Source organism: Panthera leo, chromosome B4 (genome assembly GCF_018350215.1).
Source record: "Panthera leo isolate Ple1 chromosome B4, P.leo_Ple1_pat1.1, whole genome shotgun sequence".
NCBI lineage: Eukaryota > Metazoa > Chordata > Mammalia > Carnivora > Felidae > Panthera > Panthera leo.
Window position 1 is genome coordinate 148,616 of NC_056685.1, and position 27,751 is coordinate 176,366.

The 27,751-nt window shown below is 40.8% G+C and overlaps 1 protein-coding gene and 1 long non-coding RNA gene across 14 annotated transcripts in view; one reads left to right on the forward strand and one right to left on the reverse strand.

Annotated features, from left to right (window-relative positions):
• The window catches only part of ZMYND11 (zinc finger MYND-type containing 11), a 133,557-nt gene extending 131,301 nt beyond the window's left edge, over positions 1 to 2,256 (forward strand). For all 12 annotated transcript variants that reach the window (XM_042944712.1, XM_042944711.1, XM_042944709.1 and 9 more), the window contains one exon: positions 1 to 2,256. In XM_042944712.1, the coding sequence (XP_042800646.1) occupies positions 1 to 123 (123 nt within the window). In that variant the 3' untranslated portion in view covers positions 124 to 2,256.
• LOC122223787 lies at positions 1,867 to 26,434 on the reverse strand. Of its 2 annotated transcripts, none has more exons than XR_006204474.1 (5): positions 26,090 to 26,434; positions 24,772 to 24,872; positions 2,976 to 3,086; positions 2,530 to 2,756; positions 1,867 to 1,950 (listed from the first exon to the last, which is right to left on the reverse strand). It is a non-coding gene; the product is annotated as an uncharacterized LOC122223787 (long non-coding RNA). The 2 variants fall into 2 exon arrangements; XR_006204473.1 differs by lacking the exon at positions 26,090 to 26,434 and adding an exon at positions 24,998 to 25,477.
• Positions 26,435 to 27,751: the final 1,317 nt, after the last annotated feature.

Consider the following 27,751-nt stretch of genomic DNA (forward strand, 5'->3'; position numbering starts at 1 on the left):
TGCTACAACTGTGAGGAGGAGGCCATGTACCACTGCTGCTGGAACACGTCCTACTGCTCCATCAAGTGCCAGCAGGAGCACTGGCACGCCGAGCACAAGCGCACCTGTCGCCGGAAAAGATGAAGGCGGGTCTCGCGGAGCACCAGCGACGAGTCCTCTTCTCAGACAAAGCGGTTTTTGTTTCCAAGAAGCCAAAATTGTTTAGAATTTGCTTCCCATTTTGCACCAGCCTTTAAACACTTTTCGTGAAGAAATTTTGCACAGTAGTTTAAATCTTTTGTTAATGCTCCTCCGGAGTTTTTCAGGGGGTAAAAGTAACATCAGTGGAGGGTATTATTTTAAATAAATTTTAATTGAGAATTTGTTGCATTTTCAGCAAATTTTAAAACATTTTTAGGTTTTACAGAGATTTTAACCTTTAAACAACAGATCTTTAAAAAACAACAGGTGAATACAAGTGAGTTTAACAAAGAAACATTTAAAATAGATCTGAATGTAAGAACTACAGAACTGTTTCAGAAATAAAACATACTACCTTGATGTGAAATTTATTTCTTAACCTTGTTGAGCTGGTTTTGTTCAGCTTAATTTACTGTTTAAAGGCATTATCTATCTATTGGTTATGCCAGTGGGTATATGATTGAATTTAGGGAACAGGGTTGACACAGCAGGTGCTAGTCCTGCGTATTTTTTCTTAAATATTTCCCAATTGTGTTTTTCATTATTTCTTTTCAATATATAACTTTTATAACAAATTATTAGCTTTGATCTTGTAGTTTAAAATTGCAGGGAACTGGGGTAATCTTTTACTGAGCTGGATCTTAGAGAAAATGAATATTTAAAATTTAAAGTTTGCACATTTCATCTTTGTCCTAACGTGAGTGCTTGTAACAAGATAAACAAAAAATAAAAAGCCAAAAACTACCTTTCTCCATCCATGAAATTATAGATGAGGCATACAAATTTCTTTAATGCTTCCCTTCCCTCCCCAAATATCATCTGATTGCCTATTATCTGGTGTCACCTCGTATATTGTAAATTAATACTGAAAGGAAAGAAAGCACTTAAGTTTCACAGAGGCCGTTATGTTTGTAGTAATGGGTCATTGCCTACTAATGAACTCCATCACTGTACACAGAATGAAGAATAATGCATGTTAATTTTCTTGTATTAAAGATGCCGTGATTTGTAAAAAGTCTGTATTTTGCGGAATGTCTGGATTAAGAAGCATTACCAATAGGAATGGATCGATAGTTGAATAATGATTTTTTTATACATAGATATATAAAATACAGCCAGGAAAATGTTAAATTCCTTTTTTTTAAAAAAAAAAATCTCGCCATTTATGTTTTTCAAAGACTGATCTTAGACCAAGTCAAATTCCCATCTATCATTTAGTTATTTTTTAAGGTTAGAGAAATAATTTGTAAATATTTATTTAGACCTTTGATATTTATTAAAGCAATTACACACCATGGAAGTGAAAGAATCAGGAGGAAAACCTTTTAAAAAGTTTTCTCCAGGTTTGTCAGGGTCACTCTAAAGATGAAAATGTAACTAAGTCTTCTGTGAAAGAATTCTCCATCCAGTCCTGATGCTGTTGAGGTGGTGACACAAGCTAACGCAGGCTGCTGCACCTGAATTAGGCAGTGACTGGGCATCTTGTTCCCTCCCTGTCACTGTGATGCGTCCGCATCGCCACGGTGCCGGTGCCGTGGTCTGAGTGAGATCGTAACCGAGAACACTTACCTTCTCTGATTGTTTTTCAAGTTTTAAAACTTCGATCCACCCCTATGAGAGCAAGTATTGTGGAAATATTTTTGGTGTAAAATCATTCCAGAGTATGTACTATTTACCTGATAGCTGCATGAAAGTAAGATTCGTGTTACTTTGGCTTTTTTGTCTCCGTTGACACGGTTGCAACATTTCCAAGTTACTACAGTGTGAAAACTGTGTGTTTAAAAAAAAAAAAAAAAAACAAAATTAAAAAAAAGAGATTGTGGCCTGGTTTTGTAAAAGTTTTAGGTAAAATTACAACTGATTGTTTTAGGAATCACTATTAAAATTTTTTCTGCAAATCATAAAGCTATATCAAGGTGTTGAGCTTGGCCACTATGCACATTGTAATTACTCATTGTGGCTGTCCAGTTCTATGATGCATTCTGGCATTTTGTAAGCTGCTCTGACTAGCAATATATAGATTCATTTAATGTGTTAACATTGGTTAATAAATGTATTTAAAAAAACTGGCTTTAATACATTGTTGATCTCACCCATTCCCCTATACCGAAGCAGACATGGCCATCTGACATGGTAACCCTGTACTATGGGTTATCCCCTGGTGACCTCAGCTTTCTGTGGACAGTGTCTTAAACATTCACTTACACATTTGAGTTTACTTTTATCAGTCCACAAAAAGACTGAAAATACTTGGACCAGTTCTTGAAACTTTTAGGTCTCATACAAAGCCCATTTTCTTACTTTTTATGCTGTAGGCTGAGCGTTCACCACATCTTGCTTCAAACCCACCTGTGATGCCTGTGTCCATGCAGGTCGGTGTCACCCTCCTGACCAGACCGTGATGCAGAGTGTGGCTCGGCCCTTGTCTGTGCCTTCAGCACCTAATTCAGTGGTTCTCAGACTTCTGACGTGAGGATCACAAGAGAGCTCATCAGGACATTGCTGGGCCCCAGCACCTGCACTGCTCACAACTTCCCAGGTGTCAGTGATGGGGTCATCCTTTCTTGAAAATATACCTGTGTTCACAAAACAGACTGCGTCAATTTTAGTATTTTACAGATTTCTGGGGCCCATCTACAGGCTCCCCACCCCTGGAGGGATCCAGATCCCTCGGGTTAAGAATCTCAGATCTACGGGATTGGAGAGACAGAAGTCTGACAGGCAGGGAGACAAGAGCAGTCCTGTGACTGTGACCCAAATCAGACCGTCTCACAGTCCACGTGCATGCAGATCACCTGGGAATCTAAACTGCAGAGTCTGACCCGGGGGATCTGGGGTCGGCGGAGCAGGTGTGGTGCCACTTTCGTACTTCAAGTGATGTTGATTCTGCTGCCCAGGGATCACAGCTGAAAGGTAGGACATTGAAGGGCACGTAAATTAACAAAACCACTACTGCGCTAAAAACCACAAAATAATGCTGTCAGATGAAAGCCTGTAACGGGCACATAGGTAATTTTAAATTATTTAATAACCATGTTAAAAAAGTAGGTGACATTAGTTTTAACACAACTTAATCTAATATAGCCAAAATATTTCCGTATTTACTATACCCATTAATGAGATATTTACATGCTTGTTTTGCACTAAGTGTTCAAAACCCAGTTGTGGATTTTAGGCCTTTAGCCATCCCCGTTTGGACTAGCCACATTTCATTCCCTGATGAATGATGACTGATGGCTGATGACTACCCTTAATGGACAGAGCAATCTGAAGGAAGGCCTCTGTCTTCCCGAGGGCGTGCCCCATCACTGCCTTACCTGTGGGCAATCTTCACTAAGCGCATGTGTATTAGAAGGCCTACGTGATACCGAGGAGCTGACAAGAAAATCTGTTTTTGCCAGAATTAGAGCTAAGGGTAGGTTCTTGGTTGTTTCAGAGCCTGAGATTGAGAGCTTAGAAATCACCCAGGCAACACATTCTAAAGTGACATTTCAATTAGGCAGCTCTGGGAAGGCATCCTAGAAATCGCTATGGGTCTAAAGGGTGGTTTGAAAACTCTTACCCAATCTAACTTCTTAATCTCACACTGGAGAGAAAGCTGAGGCCCAGAATTGCTCAAAGTCGAGATCCAGGTTCCTAATATCTGCCCCTTGAAGACTGTGGGTGGCTTAATAAAGTCGTGCAATGATAACAGCCCTACCTTCCAGGAACAGGGCAGGGTATAACCGAAGGTGTAGAATGCTAAGGGAACTCAGATGACACAGTGTAAACGTCATTAATTTAACAAATATTTGATCTACAGCATCTGTGTTAGATGCTGAGTATATAATAATGAGAAAAGACATTTCCTGTTCCCATGTAGTTTCTGATCTAGTGGGGGTATCGAATACATACAACGTTCTACTTATAAACCAGAGTTAGGTGCAATGAAGAAAAAACTACAAGACTGTAGGATACACACACAGCACAAAACGTAGAAGGGGGACGAATTAGGGAAGGCTTAGAAATCTTAGGTGAGGAGTTAGCTAGAGAAGCAGCAGTACAGAAGAACCACTATCGATCTGGGGATGCCTCCTTTTTCTCCTTCGTATGTTTACTATGCGCATTACTTTTAAGATCATAAAGTTATAAAAAGTCTTGCTGAAGGGGTCTACAGGGCTTTAAAAAGTTTTTTTTTTTCCTTCTGGGTGAAGAAAGAGATTTGATGTGGTTACGGACACCAAAGGACAGGAAGAGGGGTGACTTTTAACCACCAGAGGATAACCAAAGGATTAAGTTCACAGTGACTAGAGGAGACAGGGGATGGTACAGGAAGTGAAGATCTGGGAACACGACACCTGAGAGGTTGGTTAATGAACGAGAAAAGAAAGACGAGGTAAGTTAGGTTTAGGACAAAAGGAAGAAAGAACACTAAACTGATGTCAGCATCATGGTGGGTAAGATGTTCGGCAAAGAATCAGACCTCTATCTGCCAACCAAAGTGCGCTTATGGCTGCGGTGGGATCTAGCACCATGTGTCCAGGACCCAAGAGAGTCTCATCCACCTGTGCATCCGATAATAGGCAGACACAGCTCCCTCTGAGCAGGAGGAGCAAGTGAAGCCAGTGGGGAGCAAGGATCCTGCCCCAACCCTTCTTGCCACAGTCAGAACAGTACCTGGAGAGTGTTGACCCGGGCAGATTCCCCAGAATACAGAGCAACTGCAGACACCCAGGAACCCCAAAAGCACTTTGGTTCCCAGCTTTGCACCTCGCCCCCAACTCCCCCGCAAGGAAAGACAGCATGGGACTAACTGGAGGCTGCAGTGACCTCTGCACAGGTGAGGAGGCACACGGCCAGGGGAGCCTGGCCACCCCAGTGTTGCAGGACTCAGCCGCAGAACCCACAGTCCTCTGTGGCAGGAGGAGGAGAGGACGGAGGCAGAGAATGTCACAGGGCAGTGAGTGGATGCAGTTTCTGATGGCTGCACTCAGCAGGAAGTCCAACCTGTAGCCTCTGGGGGCACCACACATGGGGACCTCTGCACCAGGTCCAGGGTACCCCCAGTGCCCCAGAGAGAAACCCACGCGACTCCCTGCTCTGCAGCCGCTCCTTATGTTCCTGAGCTCAGCAGCCAGAGCAAGCTCTGAGACCAGAAAAGAGCCAGGCTATGGGGCAAGGGAGAAACCACAAGCATCACTCCCGCCAGAAAACAGGAGAGCGGTTTCCTTTCAGTAGCCAGTAAGATGAATTGTAAGAACCAAAGACAACATAGAGCTTAAGAATTCTGCCACAAGAGGGAACGAGAAGAGTGGAACAGGTGTACCATCCAAAGTCAGAGATAACCCAGGTAATAACAACACTAACAACCAGAACTTACTGAAGGCAGTCTCCTACTTCAAATGCAAGAGCAGCATTGCAAAAATACAAGGAACATGAAAAAAATCAAGAAAACCATCAAAAGTTAATTCTCCAATAATCAAGCTTAAAAACGTGGAATTTTGTGATCTAGTTAATAAGTGAAAAAATAGCTGTTTTGAGGAAGCTCTAAGTGCTACAAGAAAACTCAGAAAGACAATTCAGTGAAATGGGAAAAAAAACACAAGTTTAAAATAAGATACTTCCCAAGAAGATAGGAATCACAAAAAAAAAAAAAAAAAAAAAAAAAAAAAAAAAAAAGGAACCAAGTAGAAATTGTGGCTTGGAAGAACTCCACAAGTGAAATGAAAATGCAATAGAGCACATCTTCAGTAAAGCAAATGGAAGACAGAGTACCTGACTTATAGGATGGGAATTTTGAAATAACCTGATTAGCGGAGAATACAGAAAACAATGAAAAAGATTGAAGAAAGCCTACGTGCCTATGGGATTCAATAAGAAGAACAAATACTAGGGATGTGTGGGTGGCTCAGTTTGTTGAGCGTCCAACATCTGCTCAGGTCACCATCTCCTCTTTCATGAGTTCGAGCCCTGCATTGGACTCTGTGCTGACAGCTTAGAGCCTGGAGCCTGCTTCAGATTCTGTCTCCCTCTCTCTCTGCCCCTCCCTGCTCATGCTCTTTCTCTCAAAAATAAATAAACATTTTTTTAAAGAACAAATATTAGAATAATTGGAATTCCAGAAGAAGAAACAAGGGAGGAAGGGGCAGGAAATTTATTTGAAGAAATGATAGCTGAAAACTTCCCAAACCCAGGGAGAGAACTGGACATCCAAGTTCATGAGGCTAATAGATCTCCCTAATATCTCAATGCAAAAAGAACGTTTTTAAGGCACATTAAAATGAAACTATCAAAAATATAACAGAGAAAGAATTATAAAAGCAGCCAGGGGAAAAAAGATAAGCTACAAAGGAACCCTTCTTAGGCTATCTCAGTGTATATCTCAGCAGAAACCCTGTGGGCAGGAAGGAGACTGTGTAATGACATATACAAAGTGTTGAAAGAAAAAACTGCCAGCCAAGAATGCTTCAGCTGGCAAAGTTATCCCTCGTGTATGAAGGAGAAGTAAAGACCTTCCTAGACAAACAGAAGCAGGGGGAGTTCATCACTAGACCTGCCTTACAGGAAATGCTGAAAGGCTGAGATGCCTGGGGTGGGCGTCTGACTCTTGATTTCAGCTCAGGTCATGATCCCAGGGTTGTGAGATCGATTGAGGCCTGTGTCAGGCTCCTCGCTGGGTGTGGAGCCTGTAAGAGTCTCCCCCCTCTGCCCCTCACCCACTTGTGTGCATGCTCTCTCCCAATAAAAAATAAAAGAAATGCTGAAAGGATTTCTTCAAGCTGAAGTGAAAAAATACTACTTACGACATAAAAACATATGAAAACATACAGTCAGACTTAGAAAACTGTAATTGTGTAATAGGATGGTATGTTAACCACTGAACTATAGCATAAAGGCCAAAGGAAAAAAAGTATTAAAACTAACTAAAGCTACTATAATTTGTTACTGAATATATAAAAAGAGGTCATGACAAAAAAATTGAAAACGGAGAGTAAAAAAATGAAGCTTTTGTATCTAATCAAAGTAGCATCTGCTTAAAGTGGACTGTTTTACCTATGAGACGTCCAATGTGAGGCTCCTGGTAACCACAACGCAAGAACCTAAGTAAACCCACAAAGGTAAAGACAAGGAAACAAGGAATACCACCACAGAAAATCACAAATTTATAAAGGTCGGCAAAAGCACAGTGAAAAGGAAACAATGGAAGTACAAAACAACCAGAAGATAATTAATAAGACGGCACTGGTAAATTCTTACATGTCAATAGCAGCTCTAAATGTAAAAGGATTGAACTGGCCAATCAGAATGTATAAAGTGGCTGGATGAATTTTTAAAAACAAGACCCAACCCCATGCTTCCTACAAAAGATTCACTTCAGGTCTGAAGACACAAATAGGCTCACAGTGAAGAGACAGAAAAAGATACTCCATACAAGTGCAAACCAAAAGAGAGCAGGGATGGGTATCCTTAGATCACACAAAAGAGACTTTAAGCAAAAAATGGTAAGAGACAATGAAGGTCAATATGTAAAGGAGTAAAGTCATCAGGAAAGTAAAGCAACGGTCAATATGTATGCACCTGATACCACAGTACCTACAAATACTAAAGCAAATAGTAACAGGTCTGAGGAAAACAGACAACACAGTCAAGGTAGGGGGAATTAATACCTCACTTTCAGCAACTGATAGGTCATTCAGACAGAAGATTAACCAGGAAACATTACACTAGAGCCATACATTGGACCAAATAGACATTTACAGACACTCTATCCGACAGAAGCAAAATGTACATTCTTCTCAAATACACATGGAATATTCTCCAGCACAGAACATATGAGCAACTATTAGCAAATTTAAGAAGACTGAAATCATAACAGGTATCTTTTCCAACCACAATTGTATGACACTAAAAATCAACAAGAAGAAAGCTGGAAAATCTAGAAATACCTGGAAATAACACACTCTGGAACAACCAAAAGGTCAAAGAAGAAATCAAGAGAAAACTATAGAATATCTGGAAACAAATGAAAATGGAAACAACAACACACACCAAAACTAATGGGGGGGAGGAGGAGGGAGAGGAGCACCCCCACACCTCCCCCTCCCCCCGCCCATTTTAGGAGGCCAGCATTACCCTGATCCCAAAGCCAGATATAGACATGACCAGTAAGCCATACACCAAGACTGCTAGTGAATTTATAGGGAACAGTTGCTGTTTTTTTAACTCCAAATATTTAATTTAAAAAATCATAAACAAAATCAATTACCGTAATTTTAAGGATTATAGATCTTTCTGAAAGGCTACATAATATTTAATCAATTTTCTTTCCCTCTCCAAGTACTGCAATTTGAACATGCCACAAGCTTTATTTCATATTGAGATGTTTTCTTTTTGTCAAAAGCTTTTTTATCATGGCTTGCTCCTTCTCAATTGTCAAAAGGCATCAAGAAAAAAGCTTAACATTTTTAGACAACACCTTCTAGGGAAATTAGTTGAATTCTCATGGAAAAATGCCAAAACAAGAGGATGCATTTTGATTCAGGTAATAAGATGCCTTGAATATATATTCGGTTGTGCCACAGATTTAAAATTTGTATGGAGACCATTTTTGTGACTTTATTTCCACAAGAATTCAGGTGAAGCAAACAAAAAGTAGAAGGTTTGGTTATAAAAGTTTTAATATATTTCCTAGTCAAGGCCTGCAAAAATGTTACATTTTGATTTTCCCTAAAAAGTGACATATTGCTGAGACTATACCTGTTGAAGACCACGGTATTAAATATATTTATGGGTAGAATTGTTGGGATTAGTTGAACAAGAAACACCCCATGGGTATTTTATATTCAACTTCTCTAACAACTCCAAGGGCAGGCCCTCTGATATGGTAGCTTAGCATGAAAGGGTAACTTAGATATTGGTAAATCACAATATAACCTCTGCAGAAACCATGCATGGGAATATTTTCTTGTGGGAATAGTAAGAACTTGTTATTAACGGCAATAGCATTATTTCTTTTCTATTTGCATTTGCCAAACTCTGCCTGACAATGCTTTTCAAAACATGATGTGTTTATCTTAAAACATATTGATGTTAAAAACCATAATGTCATATTAAGAGCTTTAGATAATTATCGGCTCCAGATTTTATTAGTTTGCTTGCATACTCATGTACTTTCTGATTGAATTCGGCTGTTACATTAGGTGTATTTTCCTACAATTAAGTAAAAGTTTAATAAGTTCTCTTCCAATGATGAAGAACCTTCCATAGCTGGTTCCTATACTGTGTTGATATAAAATCAATTGGCCTTGATGAACCCGATATTCATATATCCTTTTTAAGAATCTATTGAGATTAGAGTTCCTTTGTCTCTTTTTTACATCCATAAGTCAATTATTTTTGAAGGATTTTATCTAATCCCATTTTATTCTTTTTTAAAATTTTTATTTAAAATCCAAGTTAGTTAACATATAGCGCAATGATGCAAGAGTAGAATTTAGTGATTTATCACTTACATATAACATCCAGTGCTCATCCCAACAACTGCCCTCCTTAATGCCCATCAGTCATCTAGCCCATCCCCCACCCAATACCTTGCCAGCACCCTCAGTTTGTTCTTTGTCTCTTATAGTTTGCCTCCCTTTCTGTTATCTTATTTTTCCTTCCCTTCCCCTGTGTTCATCTGTTTTGTTTCTTAAATTCCATATATGAGTGAAATCATGATATTTATCTTTCTCTGACTTCTTTCACTTAGCATATTATATTCTAGGAATATATATATATTCATATATATTCATATATATTCATATTATGAATTCATATTCATAATGAATATATATATTCATAATATATTGATATTACATATATATTCTAAGAATACATATATATAGATTCATAATATATTCTAGTTGCATCCACATAATTGCAAATGGCAAGATTTCCTTCTTTTTGATTGCTGAGTAGTATTCCGTTGTGTATATATATATACCACATCTTTTTTATCTATTCGTCAGTTGATGGACATTAGGGCTCTTTCCATGCTTTGGCTATTGTCAGTAGTGCTGCTATAAACATTGGGGTGCATGTGCCCCTTTGAATCAGCATTTCTGTATCCTTTGGATAAAAACCTAACAGTGCAATTGCTGGGTTGGCAACAATTATTTTTAATAATGAATAGTTCACATGAAATATTGTATCAGTTTCAGGTATATTCAATATTTATGTACAGTATGCTGGTCATTACAATAGATCTAGTTAACTTTTGTCACAAAAATTGTTACTGTATTATTGACTACATTCCCTATGCTGTACATTACCTCCCTGTATCTTATTTCATAACTGGAAGACTGTAACTCTCAAGCCCTGATACCTGTTTTTCCATCCCCTTCTCCCTTTCCCTCCCCTCTGGCAATCAACAGTTTAATTCTCTGCATTTATAAGTCTGTTTCAGTTTTATTTTCTTTGTTTTTCTGTTTTTAGATACCACATGTAGGTGAGGTCATATTTGTCTTCCTCTGTTTTTGTATTTGTCTTCCTCTGTTTATTTCACTTAATATAATACCCTTTAGGTCCATCCATGTTGTCACAAATGGTAATAATGCTCCTTCTTTATCCATTCTATCAATAAGCATTTAGGTTGCTTCCATATTTTGGCTGTTGTAAATAATGCTGCAGTGAACATAGGGGTGCATATGTCTTTTCAAATTAGTGTTTTCATTTTCTTCAGATAAAAACCTAAAAGAATATTGGTTCAGATGATATTTCTACTTTTAGCTTTTTGATGAACATCTGTTCTCCACAGTGGCTGAACTAATTTACCATTTCCACCAACAGTGTGCAAAGTTACCTTTTCTCCACATCCTTGCCAACACTTGTTATTTCTTGTTTATAGCCATTCTGACAGGTGTGAGGTGGTATCTCAGTGTGGTTTTGATTTGTACTTCCCTGCTGATCAGTGATGTTGAGCATGTTTTCATGTGCCTACTGGCCATCAGTATATATTCTCTGAAAAACTGTCTCTTCAGTTCCCGCACCCACTTGTTAATCACACTGTTTCTTGTATTGGGTTGGAGATCTTTGTGTATTTGGATGTTAATCCTTTACTGGATGTATTAACCCCTTATTGGATCATTTGAGAATATTTTCTCCCATTCAGTAAGGTTGTCTTTTTGTTTTGCTGATGGTTTCCTTCGCGGTGCAAAAGTTTTTTAGTTTGATGTAGTCCCATTTGTTTATTTTTGCTTTTGTTCTAGTTGCCTGAGGAGACAGCTCCAAAAAATATCACTAAGACCAATGTCAAATACTGCCTATGTTTCTATGGGAATTTTATGATTCTGGGTCTTACACCTAAGTCTCCATTCCATTTTTATTTTTGTAAACGGTGCAAGAAAGTCATCCAATTTCATTCTTTTGCATGTAGCTATCCAATTTTCTGAACATCATCTATTGAAGAGACTGACTTTTCTCTATTGCATATTCTTGTCTCCTTTATTGTTAATTGACCATATAAGCATAGATTCATTTATGGGCTCTCTATTCTGTTCATTGATCTATGTGTCTATTTTTGTGCCAATATCAATACTGTTTTGACTACAATAGCTTTGTAGTTTACTTTAAAATCTGGTATGATGCCTCCAGCTTTGTTCTTTTTTTCTCTAGGTTATTCTAGTTGTTCAGGGTCTTTTGTGGTTCCACACAAATTTTAGGATTCTTTGTTCTAGTTCTGTGAAAAATGCCTTTGTATTTTGATACAGATTGCACTGAACCTGTAGATTGTTTGGGGTAATATGGGCATTTTAACAGTATTAATTCCTCCAATTCATGAGCATGATGTAGTTTTCTATTTGTGTCATCTTCAATTTCTTTATTCAGTATCTTACATTTTTTTTTTATTTTAGCATGCAGATCTTTAACCTCTCTGGTTAAATTTATCCCTAGGTTTTTTGTTTTTTGTTTTTTTTTTTGATGCAACAACAAATTGGGATAGTTTCTAATTTCTCTTTCTGCTACTTTGTTAGCAGTGTACACATATGCAAGAAACTGCTGCTATATATTTATTTTGTATCATGCACCTTTACTGAATTCATTTATCAGTTCTAATAGTTTTTGGTGGAGGCTTTAGGGTTTTCAATATATAGTATCATGTTATCTGAGAATAGTGAAAATTTTACTTGTTCCTTTACAATATGGATGTCATTTCTTTTCTTGCCTAATTAATGTGGCTAAGACTTCCAATAACGTTGAATTGAAGTGGCAAGAGTGGGCATCCTTGTCTTGTTCCTGATCTTAGAGGAAGAGCTTTCAACTTTTCACTGTTGAATATGATGTTATCTGTGGGTCTGTCATATATGGCCTTTATTATTTTGAAGAACATTCTACACCTACTTTGTTGAGAGTTTTTCACATAAATGTATGTTGACTTTTGTCAAATGCTTTTTCTGCATCTGTTGAAATAATCACGATTTTTTATCCTTGTGTTATTCACATGGTATATCATGTTGGTTGATCTGCAGATACTAAATCATCCTTGAATTCCTGAAAGACATCCCACTTGATGAGGATGTGCGATCCTTTTAATGTATTGTTGAGGTCAATTTGCTAATATTGTGGTAAAGATTTCTGCATCTATGTTCATCAGCGATACTGGCCTGTAATTTTCTTTCTTCCCTTTCTCTTCTTTCTCTCTCTCCTTCCCTCCTTCCTTCCTTCCTTTCCCTCCCACCCTCCCTTTTTCTCTCTTTCTCTTTCTCTCTCTTTTACCCTCCCTTCTTTCCTTCTTTCCTCCCTCCCTCCCTCCTTTCCTTCCTTCCTTCCGTGGCTTTGTCTGGTTTAGGCATCAGGATAATGCTAGCCTTGCAGGATGAGCTAGGAACCATTCCTTCCTCTTCAATTTTTGGAATAGTTTGAGAAGAATAGGTATTAACTCTTCTTTAAATGTTTGGTAGAACTTACATGGAATCTAAGAATCAAAACAAATGAGCAAGGGATAAAAAGAGAGAGCAAGCCAAGAAACAGACTCCTAACTATTGAGAACTGATGGGTTACCAGAGGGGAGTTAGGCAAGGGGTGGGTAAAACAGGTAACTGGGATTAGGGAGTGCACTTGTTGTGATGACCACAGGGTGATGTATAGAATTGTTGGATCACTATATTCTACACCTGAAACTAATATTACACTGTATGTTAATTATACTTGAATAAAAAAAAAATGTTTGGTAACTGACCTGTGAAGCCATCTGGTCCTAGGCTTTTGTCTGTTGGGAGTCTTTAGAGTACTGGTTTAATTTCATTACTAGTAATCAGTCTGTTCAGATTTTCTATTTCTTCCTGATTCAATCTATGAAAATTGTACGTTTCTAGGAGTTTATTCGTTTCTTCTAGGTTGTCCAATCTGTTTGCATATAACTGTTCATAGTTGTCTTTTAAGATCCTTTGTATTTGTGTGGCATTTTTGTAACTTCTCTTTCATTTCTTATTGTATGTATTTGGACCTTCTTTTTCTTGAGGAGTCCTGTTAATGGTTTCTCAAGTTTGTTTATCTTTAAAAAAAACCTGTTAGTTTCCTTAATATTTTAGGTTGTTTTTTAGTCTTTACTACATTTACTTCTGCTCTGATCTTTATTATTGTTTTCTTTCTACTAACTTAAGGTTTTATTTGTTTTTTTCTAGTTCTTTAGTAAAGTTAGATTGTTTTCTTGTGTCCTGAAGTGAGCTTGTATAAACTTCCCTCTTAGAACTACTTTTGCTGTATCCCCTAGGTTTTGGAGCATTGTGTTTTCATATTTATTTCACAAAATACCTCACCAAATTTCTTCTTTGATTTATTCACTGATCCACTGGTTGTTTACTACCATGTTGTTTGGCTTTCACGTATGTGTGTGTGTTTTCAATTTTCTTCTTGTAGTTGACTTCTAGTTTCCTACCATTGTGGTTGGGAAAGATTCCTGATATGATTTCAGTCTCCTTAAACTTACTGAGTTTTGTGTGTGACCTAACGTGATCTATCCCAGAAATGTTCCATGTGCACTTGAGAAGAATGTCTACTCTGCTATTTTTGGATAGAATGTTGTTTATATTAAGTCCATCTTGTCTAACGTGTGGTTAAAGCCCATGCTTCTTGTTAATTTTCTGCTTGGATGATCTACCTATTCATGTAAAGTCCCCTACTGTTATTATATTACTGTCAATTTCTCCCTTTGCTTCTGTTAATAATTTGCTTTATATATTTAGGTGGTTCTATGTGGGGTGCATAAATATTTACAAGTATTAATATCTTTTTGTTGGATTGATCACTTTTATCATCATGGAATCTCCTTCTCTGTCTCTTGTTACAGCTTTTGTGTTAAAGTCTATTTACCCTAATATAAATATTGCTACTCCAGCTTTCTTTCAGTTTGTTTGCATGAAGTATATTTTTCCATCACTTAAATTTCAGTCTGTATGTATCTGTAGGTAAAGTGCATCTCTTGTAGGCAGTATTTGGTGATCTTTAATTTTTTTTAAGTCCATTCTGCCAGCTATGTCTTCTGGTTGGAGCATTTAGTAGGTTTACATTTAAAGTAAACAGCGATTGGGGCACCTGGGTGGGTCAGTAGGTTGAGTGTCCAGCTCTTGATTTTGGCTCAGGTCATGCTCTGAGAGTTCGTGAGATTGAGCTCCACGTCAGGCTCCACACTATCAGTGTGGAGCCTGCTTGGGATTCTCTCTCTCCCTCTCTCTGTGCCCCTCCCCTGTGCTCCCTCTTTCTCTCAAACATTAACAAATAAACACTTAAATAGTGATAGGTATTCATTTGTTACCATTTTGTTAATTATTTTCTGGTTGTTTTTATAGTTCTTCTGTTCTTTTCTTCCTCTCTTGTTCCTTTCCTTAGAGACCCTATAACTTTCTTTAGTTACTGTTATATGTGGGTCCAATGCTCTTATTTTTTGTATATCTATTATAGGTTTCTGATTTGTGGTTATCATGAGGTTCATAGATAGTAACCTATATACACAGCAGTCTATTTTAAGTCGGTAGTCATTTAAGTTTGAATGCATCCTAAAAATCACTACATTTTTATCCCCAACCCATGTTTATGCTTTTGACATCATATTTTTACATCTTTTTATTTATTGTGTGCCTTAACTAATTATTGTAGGTTTAGTTGATCTTGCTAAATTTGTCTTTTAACCATCATACTAGCTTTATAAGTTGTCTATCCGCTATGTTTTCTATATGTTTGCATTATAACCAGTGAGATTATTTCTCTCATATATTTTCTTACTTCTAGTTATGACCTTTTCATTTCTGTTTAAAGAATTCCCATTAATATTTATTGTAAAGCCAGTGTAGTGGTGATGGAGTTCCTTCAGCTTTTACTTGTCTGGGAAACTCTTTCTCTCTCCTTCAATTCTGAATGACAACCTTGCTGGGAAGTATATCCTTGGTTTTAAGTTGTTTTTTTTTGTTTTTTGTTTTTTTTTTTTCCTTTTAGCACTCTGAATTTATTGTGCCACTCACTTCTGGCTTGCAAAGTTTCTGCTGGAAAATCAGCTGATGGTCTTATGGGAATCCCCTTGTATGTAACTAATTGCTTTTCTCTTGCTGCTTTTAAGATCCTCTAATTTTTGGCATTTTAATTATAATGTGTCTTGATGTTGACTGCTTTGGGTTTATCTGTGCCTCCTGGACCTGGATATCTGTTTCCTTCATGAAATTTTCCCTTCTCAGGTTAGGGAATATCTTAGCTATTATTTCTTCAAATAAGTTTTCTGCCCATTTCTCTCTCTTCTCCTTCTGGGACCCCTATAATGAGAATGTTAATATCCTTGATACATCCCAGAGGTCCCTCAAACTATCATATCTTTTAGTTTTTTTTTTTTCTTTTTGCTGTTCAATTTGGGTGATTTCCACTACCCTATCTTCCAGATAATGGATCCATTATTCTGTATCATATAATCTACTGTTTTTTTCTTCCAAGAGCATTTTTCATTTCTGTTTTTGTATTCTTCAGCTTAGATTGGTACTTCCTTATATTTCTTTATCTTTGTGTAACTTCTCACTGTGCTTATAAACCACTCTTCTCAGTTTGGTAAATATCTTTATGACCATTACTTTGAATCCTTTATTGAGTAGATTGCTTATCTCCATTTTGTTTAGTTCTTTTCCTGAGGTTTTTGTCTTATTCTTTCATTTAGAATCTATTCCTCAGTCTCCTCATTTTGTCTGACTCTTTGTGTTTGTTTCTATGTACTAGGTAGTACAGCTATGTCTCCCAATCTTGAAGACAGTGGATTTATGCAGGAGACATCCTCTGGGATGTAGAAGTGCAATAATTCCTGGACACCACAGCCAGGTGCTCCAGAGGTGTCCTGTGTGTGGGCTATATGTGCCTCCTGTTGTGGCAGGGCCATGACTACTGCTGGGGAACTACTGGACAGGGTTATCACACTGTTAGGTATAAGGCCCAGTGAAAGCATAGGACTGTGGGGGACTCTCAGCAGGGCAGGGACCCCTGGGATTAGCAGCTTAGAGGAAGGATCCCAAAATGGTGGCCACCAGTGCTGGAATCTGCACAGCAGAATAAGATAGCAAACATGGCTGCTGCTAGTGTCTCTAGCACTAGCACAAAACAATACACACAAAACAAGACAAAAGCAAGAGTACATAATTCTCACCCCCCGTGTGCTGAAGAACAGGTGTTCTTCAGATCACTATTTCCAAGCTCCCTGCCAGGGCTGTTGGCCTGCCTTCTCTCTAGGAGCAGGGCAGTGCCCTCTGGGATCTATCCCAGCCAAGCCAGCTGACCTTTAAAACTCCAGGCTTTAAGTCCCACCAATTGCAAGAATTCATGACATTTGGCCCCTCTCATTTTCCAAGCCAGCAGCTTTGAGCATATGTTCTCCTTGTGTTCATCAACAGACGAAGAGAAAGCATTTGACAAAACTCAATATCCATTCATGATATGAATGGTCAACAAAGTAGGTTTAGTGGAAACATATCGCAACATAATAAACATCATATACGATAAACCCACAGCTAACATCATATTCAGTAGTGAAAAACTAAAACATTTTCCTCTACGATCAGGAACAAGACAAGGATGTCTATTCTCACCACTTCTATTTAACACAGTACTGGAAGTCCTAGCCACAGCAATCAGACGAGAAAAAAGAAATAAAAGGTAAAGCTTCCAGGGAACATGGTGGAGCAGGAGGATCCCTAAGCTTATCTCATCCCACAGACAAACCCTGATAACACTCACATCAGTGTAAATCACCCAGAAAACCACCTAAAGACTGGCAGAACAGACTCTCCCCAAGTAAATGTACAGAAGAGGCTATAACAAAGAGGGTAAAAAGGGGAGAGGACATGGTTTGGAACCAAAATGACCCGAAGGACTGTCCATAGGAGGGAGGGACACTGCAGGCATGGAGAGAGGAGACAAGCAGACCCCACACTGTCCACTGCAGGCACAGGGGACCCACACTAGGAAGATGAATCTACATCAGAGCTTAGAAGACCAGAGAGGCTTAACTTCATGAGGTTGTTTTTTTGTTTTTTGTTTTTTTTTTTAAATCAGTGGGGCTTAACATTGGGAACTTTAAAATTCAGTGGGCTTGGCTCTGGGAGAGAGAGTGAGTGAGCGAGCGAGCGAGTGAACAAGCGAGCGAGCAAGCAGGAGGACATGGAGTTCCTGCACTTAGAGAAAGCACAACAAACAACCCCACTGAGCTACAGCATAGGAGCAGCAGTATGAAAACCCCCTGGGGTACATAGGATGATTTATTTACTAATCTCAGATTGTACACAGGAAGGGCATGGATCTCTAGATTTCTCCAAGAATGAAAGAGCTGTTGGGTGACGTTTACATGTCGCTCCACTCCAGCCTCAACACATGGACATCTGCAGGAACCAGCACCAATACCCTCCAACTAGCTTTGCTAAGAGTGTGCCCTGCCCCAGCATTCTTCTGTGGATCCACCCCATTCAACCTGTCCCACTCAGTAGGTGTCCATTTAAAGGTGCACCACAAGCCCTGAAAGTGGCCAGGACCACCCCAAAATGACTCCTTCCCTGGGGAGACAAAGAGCTAAACACACATACCACTTCAACGGCAGCCATACCAGTGGGCTGGGGGCAGACAAGCCCCTCAGGGGATAACACAGGGTGGCCACCCTGCAGTTCAGTGCCACTGCATCTCTGCCAGACATCTGGCCTAACCCACTACAAGCCCAAGGCAGCCCAAGAAAAGAAGAAAAATTTCACAGGTACATATAAATAAAATAAAAGTAGTAGATTAATCTCCTGTAAAACATATGGGGGTTAGGGGTGCCAGGGTGACTCAGTTAAGCATCCAACTCTTGATTTGGCTCAGGTCATGATCTCAGGGTCCTGAGATGGAGCCCCATGTTGGGCTCCATGCTGGGTGTGCAGCCTGTTTAAGATTCTTCCTTTCTCCCTCTACTGCTTATGTGCTCTGTCTCTAAAACAGAACAGAACAGAACAAAACCAAAATCCAACAAAACAAAACCAAAAACCCCAGAATGTGTGGAGGTTAAAGCATAAAAGCAGTAAAATCAAGTATATCTACAAAACTCAGTCAAGGGATTCACAAAATATAAGGATGTAAAGTATGCTAGCATATACATAAAACACAGGGGTGGGGAGTAAAAGTTTAGTGCTTTTAGAATAGGTTCAAACTTGAGTGACCATCAGCTTAACAGAGACATTATATGCATAAGATGTTACATAAAAAGCTAATGGTGACCACAAATCAAAAACCTATGGTATATATGCAAAAATTAAAGGAAAAGGGACGCAAGAATATCATCAAAGAAAGCAATCAAACAAAAGACAGAAAAAGAAACAGAGAAGAACTACAAAAATAACCCCCAAACAAGTAACAAAACGGCAATAAGTATGTATCTATCAATTAATTTAAAGGGACTAAATGCTCCAATCAAAAGACATAGATGACTGAATGGATAAAAAAGCAAGACCCATCTATATGCTGCTGCTAAGAGACTAATTTCAGAACTAAAGACACATGAACATTGAAAGTGAAGGGATGGCAAAATGTTTATCATACAAATGGAAGTTAAAAGAAAGCTATGGTAACAATGCTTATATGGGGCAAAATAGACTTTAACAAACATAAAGTTATCAATAGTAATACAAAAATAGTAGGGGGCTTTAACACCTCACTTACATTAGTGGGTAGACCGTTGAAAGAGAAAATCAATAAGGAAACCGTGGCTTTAAGTGACACAATGGACCAGATGGATCTACAGACATATTCAGAACATTCCACCCCAGAGAAGCAAAATACACATTCTTTGCAAGTTCACATGGAACATTCTCCAGAACAGATCACATGTTAGGCCACCAAATCAGTCTAAACAAATTCAAAAAGTAGAAGTCATATCACACATCTTTTCCAACCACAGTGGTATAAAACTAGAAATCGACCACAAGAAAAAAATCTGGAGACAACACAATAGCAGAGAGGTTAAATAACATGCTACTATACAATGAACAGGTCAACCAAGAAATCAAAAAGTAAATAAAAAAACTACAGGGAGACAAATAAACTGAACACAACATGGGTCTAAAACCTTTGGGATGCATCAAAAGATATTCCAAGAGGGAAGTCTATAGCAGTACAGGCCTACCTCAAGAAGCAAGAAAAATCTCAAATAAACAACCTAACATGACACCTAAAGCAGTTAGCAAGAGAACAAACAAAACCTAAAACCAGAAGGAGAACAAAAATAGTAAAGATTAGAGCAGTAACAAATGAAATAAAACAAAAACAGAACAGATTAACAAAACCAGGAGCTGGTTCTCTGAAAATAAAATTGATAAAACTCTAGCCAGACTCATCAAAAAACAAAAGTGAGAGAGAGGACTCAAAATCAGAAATGAAAGAGGAGACATTCCTTGCTTCTTGACGTAGGCCTGTATTGCTATATACTTCCCCCTTAGGATCACTTTTGCTGCATCCCAAAGGTTTTGGACGGTCATGTTTCCACTTTCATTTGTTTCCATATATTTTTTAAATTTCTTGCATTTCCTGGTTGACCCAATCACTGTTAAGTAGCATGTGGTTTAACCTTCATGCACTTGTGGTTTTTCCAATTTTTTTTCCTTTTGGTTGACTTCAAATTTCACAGCCTTGTGGTGAGAAAATATGCATGGTATGATTTTAATGTTTTTGTATTTGTTGGGGCCTGCTTTGTGACCTAGTATGTGATTATGGAGAATGTCCCATGTGCAACTGAAAAAACGTGTATTCTGTTGTTTTAGGTTGGAATGTTCTGAATGTACCTGTTAAGTCCAGCTGGCCCAGCGTGTCATTCAAAGCCATTGTTTCATTGTTGATTTTCTGTTTAGATATCTGTCCATTGATGTATGCGGGGTGTAAAAGTCCCCTATATTATTGTATTATTATCAATTCGTTCCTTTATGGTATGAACTCCTTTAGTTTTTGTTTCTGGGAAACTCTTTATCTCTCCTTCTATTTTGAATGACAGCCTTGCTGGATAGAGCATTCTTGGCTGCAGATTTTTCCCATTCAGAACTCTGAATGTCAATCATATCACTCCCTCTGGCTTGCCAAGTTTCTGTTGAGAAATCTTCAACTAGCCTTATGGGACTTCCCTTGTAACTTAAGGACTTCTTTTGTCTTGCCGCTTTTAAGATTTTTTCTTTATCACTATATTTTGCAAATTTAGTTAAATATGTCTTGGCCTGCTTTTGTTGATTTTGATGGGAATTCTCTGTGCCCCCCTGGATCTGAATGTCTATTTCTTTTACCAGATTAGGGTAGTTTTCATCTATGATTTCCTCAGATAAATTCTTGCCCCCTTTTCTATCTGCTATTCTGCTGTGACTCCTATAATATAAATGTTTTTATGTTTTATGGAGTCACTGAGTTTCCTAAGTCTATTCTTATATTGCATAATTCTTCTTATTCTCTTATGTTCAGCTTCAGTATCTTCTATCATTTGTCTTCTAAATCACTAATTCATTACTCTGCTTCTTCCAGCGTGTGTTCATTGCATCAAGACTGATTCCAATATCAGTTTTTACATTCTTCATTTCTGACTTTCATTCTTTTCTCAAGTCCAGTGAGAATCAATAATGATTGTTGCTTTTAAATTTTCCATCAGTCATGTTACTTACATCTGTTTTCCTTAGATCTCTGGCCATGGCCTTATTTTGATCTTCCGTTTCGGATGAATTCCTGTGTTGGCATTCTAAGTCTCTGCCCTCTTCCCTGTGTCAGAAAAGCCAGTTATGTTTCCCACTCTTGAAAGTAATGGCTTTATGAAGGAGAAATCATATAGTGTCCAGGTTCTGAGATTCAGGAAGTGTCTCAGAAAATAATGTTTTTTAAAAAAAGAAATGAAAGGCATCCAACTGGAAAGAAAAAAGTAAAACTGTCACTATTTTGCAGATTATGTATATTCAGAAATCCCTAAAGACCACAAAAAAACTATTAGATCTAATAAATTAATTCAATGAAATTGCAGGATATAAAAGTAACAAAGAGATCTGTTGTGTTTCTATACACTAGTAACAAAGTAACTGAAAAAAATTAAGAAAGCAATCCCATTTACAGTTGTACCAAAAAGAATAAAATAGGGGCTCCTGGGTGGCTCAGTTGGTTGAGCGACCGACTTCGGCTCAGGTCATGATCTCATGGTTTGTGGGTTTGAGCCCCGCGTTGGGCTCTGTGCTGACAGCTCAGAGCCTGGATCCTGCTTCTGATTCTGTGTCTCCCTCTCTCTCTTCCCTTTTCCCATTCACACTCTGTCTCTCTCTCTGTCTCAGAAATAAACATTAAAAAAAAAAATTTTTTTTTAAAAGAACAAAATACCTAGGAATAAAGTTGACCAAGGAAGTGAAAGACCTGGACTCTGAAAACTCTGACATTTATGAAAGAAAATGAAGACAACACAAATGGAAAGATATTATCATGCTCACGGATTGGAAAAATTAATGTTGTTAAAATGTCCACACCACTCAAAGCAATCTACAGATTTAACACAATTCCTTTCAACCAGAACCAGAACAAATAATCCTAAAATTGTAAAACTGTAAGACACAAAAGACCCCAGTTAAGCAAACATCTTGAGAAAGAAGAACAAAACTGGAGTATCACAATCCCAGATTTCAGGATATACCACAAAGCTATAGTAATCCAACAGTATAGTACTGGCACAAAAAAAGACACAGATCAGTGAACAGGATAGAGAGCCCAGAAATAAACCCATGCTAGTGTGGTCAATTAATATACAAGAAAGCAGGCAAAAACACACATTGGAGAAAGGACAGTCTCTTTAATAAATGGTGTTGGGAAAACTGGACTGCTACATGTAAAATTATAAAATGGGACTTCTTTCTTACAACATACACAAAAATAAACTCAATGCAGCTTTAGTGACATATTTATAGACAAATCTCAGGCAAGGAAAACAAAAGTTAAAAAAAAAAGAAAGAAAGAAATGAGACTACACCAAAATAAAAAGCTTTTCCACAGCAAAGGAAGAAATCAACAAAACAAAAATAAACCTTACTGAATAGGAGACAATATCTGCAAATGATACATCCAATAAAAGATTAATATTCAAAGTATATAAAGAACTCCTACAACTCAATAAAAAATAATAAAAATAGGCATAGGACCAGAATAGTTATTTTCAAAAGAAGATGTACAAACATCTAGAAACACATGAAATGATGCTCATCATCACTAATCATCAGGGAAATGCAAATCAAAACCACAATGAGTTATCACCTTATACCTATCAGAATAGATAGTATCAAAAAGACAAGAAGTAACAAACATTGGTGAGGATTTGGAGAAAAGGGAACCCTCATGCACTGTTGGCGGGAATGTAAATTTGTGCAACTGTGGAAAACACTACTGAGGTTCCTCAAAATATTAAAAATAGAAACACCAAATGATCTAGCTTTTCCATTACTGGTTATTTACTCAAAGAAAACAATAATGCTAGGACAAAAAGATATATGCATCTTATGTTTACTGCAGTATTGGGTATGGATGCAGTGTTAAGTGTCCACAAACAGATGAATGGATTAAGATGCCCTCGCCCCCCACACACAGAGGAATATTACTCAGCCACACACACACACACACACACACAAAAGAGATCTTGCCATTTGTGACAGTGGGAACGGATGTAGAGGGTATTCTGCCAAGTGAAATGATCTAAACAAAGACAAATACTATACAATTTCATTTATATGCTGAATCTAATAAACAAAACAAATGAATAAACAAAAACAGAAACAGACTCACAAATACAGAGAACCTGTGGTTTCCAGAAGGGTGGGGGGGGGGTGGTGGGTAAAAATAGATGAAGACAACTGAGAGATACAAATGTCCAGTTATAAAACACACCAATCAGGGGAATGAAAAAGAAAAGTACAACACAGGGAATATAACCAAGAATATAATAACTCTGTCTGATAACCGTAACTATACTTACTGTGGTGAACACTGTGTACGTACACAATTGTCAAATCACTGTGCTGTGCACCTGAAACTAATGGAACATTATGGGTCAACTATAATTTAAAAATACCAAAGTTTTAAAAGTTACGTTTTCTCAAAAATGAAAATTTAGGCTTTCCTACTAGCCCACGTGGTAAATGGTGGGATACTGATGGCAGATGACGGTGATCTTTGTCTCTTCTTTCTCCTTCCCTGATGGCATCGTTCCTAGCGGAGGTCTTCACACAGGCACACATAACGTACCAGTCCATTTCTTGCTTTCCAGCTTTATTTCCCTAATTAGATTGTTGTCGTCGGCAACTTTGTGCCTCCTGGAACTCCGTTTCTATACTCACTTAAGTGCTCTGAACATGGTAGGAACTCCTTAAAGGCCATTAGACCCACTGACCTCATTCTCTGAACACCAAGGGGCCATCAAGCCCATGGCTGAGCTGAACTGAGTACCTGTGTCAGACAGAGATCTGGAAGGACAGGCTGGAAGAAACAAAGAGGCAGCAACGGGGGAAAAGAAGCCATTTGCAAAAAATCATTTCCCACAGGTCATGCTTTCGCAGGATCCTTTTACACAGAATCTTTAACATATGAATACCTGATTATTTGACTTTAACTTTAAACTAACCAAATGGAGAGTTTCACTATTCACATTACAAAGGATCATGGGGTCTCTTTAAAGATCTCCCTAAGTGCCTCTCCACAGGTCCTTAAACAGGTGACAGAGTCAAGGACCAACAGCAAATATGGTTGCCTCTGCTGCTAGATTATCAGTTAGGTACTAAGAGCAATTCTGAACTCTGCTGTTTAAAAAGAATCTTGACATTTGGGGGGATTTTGTTGCATTTTAGGAAATTGGAGCCCTGGAATATTCTGTTCGGTACAGGACCCCCAACACCCTTACTCCTAAGTTAAGGGAGGAGTGTTGACTGGGAAAGTGACAACCACGTGTTGGTCCTGACTCCTTTACCCACCAAGACCCCATCGACCTGACACATTCACCCTTGTGCAACCACTGCACAAGCGAAAAAACAAAAAAATCTAAAACACAAAAACAAAAACAATGCCCCAAACAACCCAAAGCATGTCTTCAGTTACCTTCTGGGTTTACTTTGAGAAATAAGTCACTTCCTCTCTGAGCAGGTCCAGCTCCCCAGGGGGGTTCTCACGTCTGGACGCAGGTTTGTTACAAGAACTAGCTGTTTATGGCAAGGAAACAAGGTTAAATGAGTGCTCGACTTCATGCCCACATTTCAGCTAGAAAATCAGTTTAAAGAACAGTGTACGTGGGGCAACTCAGACCTTGGCGATCATCTCGTCTTACCCCTTGGTTTGGAGACAGTAAAGCTCACGTGATCCCCTCTGTGTGCAGCCAAGACTACATCTCAGTCTCCGACCAGCTGCCTCTCAGCCTCTGCCAGACCTCAAACCTGGGAGAACGATGGGGCTCCTTCGCTTTACCCCGCAACTTCAAATGGTTGGTGCTCAGATATTTATTGATAAGGGAACAACAGAGAAGTTGGAACATTAAAGTGTTTAAAGACCGAACTACCAGACGCAGAAACGAACTCCTGTGGAAGGAAAAATCGCAGTCAAAAGTTACTTCTCAGAAGTTTCCTTACTACTTTGCATCTTAGAACAGGAATCAGCTGACGATGACCTCAGGGCCAAATCTGGTTGCTATTTGTAGGACCCAAAGCTAAAAATGGCAAAGCTTCTAAACCCAAAGCTTCTGAATAGTTGAGAAAAGTCAATGGAATAGTACTTCACGATGGGGAACTGAAACAAAACCCACATTTCTGTGTCTGCTTACTTGAGGGCTGCCTTTGTGTCGCACCATCAGCAACGAGCGGTTGAGACAGAAACCGCCTGGCCGGCAGAGCCCGCACCACTTAACTCCCTGGCCCTTCCACGGCAGGCTGGCAAAGATCTGGTTAAACCCTGGCTGCAGCTGGGGCCAAGACGCGGCATAACTGCTGTGCCTTGTTAGCTTTTCAGGCATAACTGCCCGCCAGCGATTAACGGTTGTCACCAAACGAATCCCTACAGCCCGTCCATGCCCGCCAGCTCCATCTTCAGAGGCGCCTGTCCATCTCCAGGAAGCACAGTGCTGGTGGCACACGTCCACTTACTTTCAGTCTACGCAACCGCTTAAGTCAACGCCTGGGTGACAAAGACCCCGGACGCACTCAGAACCTGGTAGCGCCTCTTGATGACAACACTCTGTCCCCGAGAATCACTGCTTGCTGTGCCCTAGTCACTGACCACACACCAGAGCCGGGGACTTCAGGAACTTAGTCCTCGATGGAACGCCGTCTGATGGTGACCAGGGCGGGTTCCACCTGCCGTTGCCTGGCGAGTGTGCGAAGGGACACCTGGTGGACGCAGGAAGCACAGCCACGGGTCAGGGACTCACCAACGGTTACCGCACAAGACCAGGCCGGTCCCGGGTGCCTTGGGGGCCGCTCTGGATCCACGTTCAGGCTTCAGGGGCACACTGCTGCTGGGCAGTGACCCGGGGTCTGCTGACGTCCTCCCGAAGGGGCAGCCAGCATGCATCGGCGGGGGCTGCCATCCACCCGTGGCTCTCGGCACAGTCCCTTCACAATGCAGCGAGGACGGGGAACATTTCCCCTCGGCTCCGCTCTGGCCTAAGCAGGGAACGGGCTCCAGTCGCTGACCTTTGCCCCGACCTGCCCCCTTACCGCACCTGCACGCTCTCATCCGTGGTGCCCGCTCTCGAACGACGCTGCTTCCCCGCTTGCCAGAGCTCCCTACCGTGCTGTTACCCGGGGAACCAATCCCCCATTCGAGAACCGCGCCGCCCCTCTCTCAGCACCTTCCCCTTTCCCCGTGGCTGTCCCCCACCGTCTTTCTGGTACTTCCAGCCGTTGGTCAGGTGGCAGGGGCACTTGCGCTCCAACGGCGGGTCATTACAGTGCACACGTGTGGCAACAAGGCCTGCGTGGCTGTCAGCCCTCGCTGGCACCTCGTGTAGGACGAAAGTAAGTACCTCTCGCCGTGCCTCCAGCAGCCCCTACCGCCTCCCGAGCTGTCCGCCTCCCACCGGGCTCGAGCCCTGCGGGCACAGGGATCCTCAGACCCTTCCCCCCCAGGACGTCCTGCGTCCGGCCAGCGCTTACAGAACGCCCGCTCTGTGCGGGGCTCCGCGGCGGAGCCAGCATGGCGAGCGGGCAGGTGAAGACGGAGAACGCGCGTCCACACGGGCTCAGGGAACAGCAATGCGCACAGCGGAGCTGCCGCCCCCGCCCTTCTGGGCACTGGGCGCCGGCGGGCCCTTCCTCCTGCTCACTCTCCTCCCTCCCAGGGCAGTGCTCCAGCCCGCTCCTGGAGGAGCGCAGGCGGGGCCGGCACGCTGTCCTCGGGGCGGTGGACGCAGCTCCCCCGGCCACACCATACGCCGTGCCCCACCTTCCCGCCTGCCACACACGGTCTCCCTCTCGGGGCTCGGTCCCGACACGCGCAAGAACGGAGCCTCAGGGGAGGAAGGCCTACGGGCTGACCTGCAGGGGTCGTGTGCCTGGAGATCTATGCCGTGGGGGCGGCAGACACAGCCAAACCACGAAGGCTTCCCCTACCCACTGCCAGCCCGGATGGCAGGTGCGCGGGACGCTCACGCCCCGGTGACAGCGTCGGGAACGCGGCCGACCTCTGTCCCGCCCTGTGGCTCCGGACCCCCCCCCCCCCCCCGGGTCTAGAGGCCCGACACGCTACTACGGCGCGGGGGCGCACACGGGGGGCACGCGTGAGGGGGCCTTCCGTCCGCGCGCGCAGGAGGCCGCAGGGCAGACGACCGCACGGGGACGAGACCCAGCTGCCCCAGGCTGTCGCCGGCCGGGTCCAGGAACCCACCGCCGTGGAGCCGCAGCGCGCGGAGCAGGGCGCCACAGCCGAAAGCACGACGCACACACGCACGCACGCACGCACACTCGCGCATGCGCCGTCCGAAGCATGGCCCCTCAGGACCACGTGTCTGTCAGCGGGTCTCGGGCGCCCAGCTCGCGAGGTCCGAGGCGCCTGCGTGGGGCGTCTCCACCGCCACAGGCAGGGGTGCTCA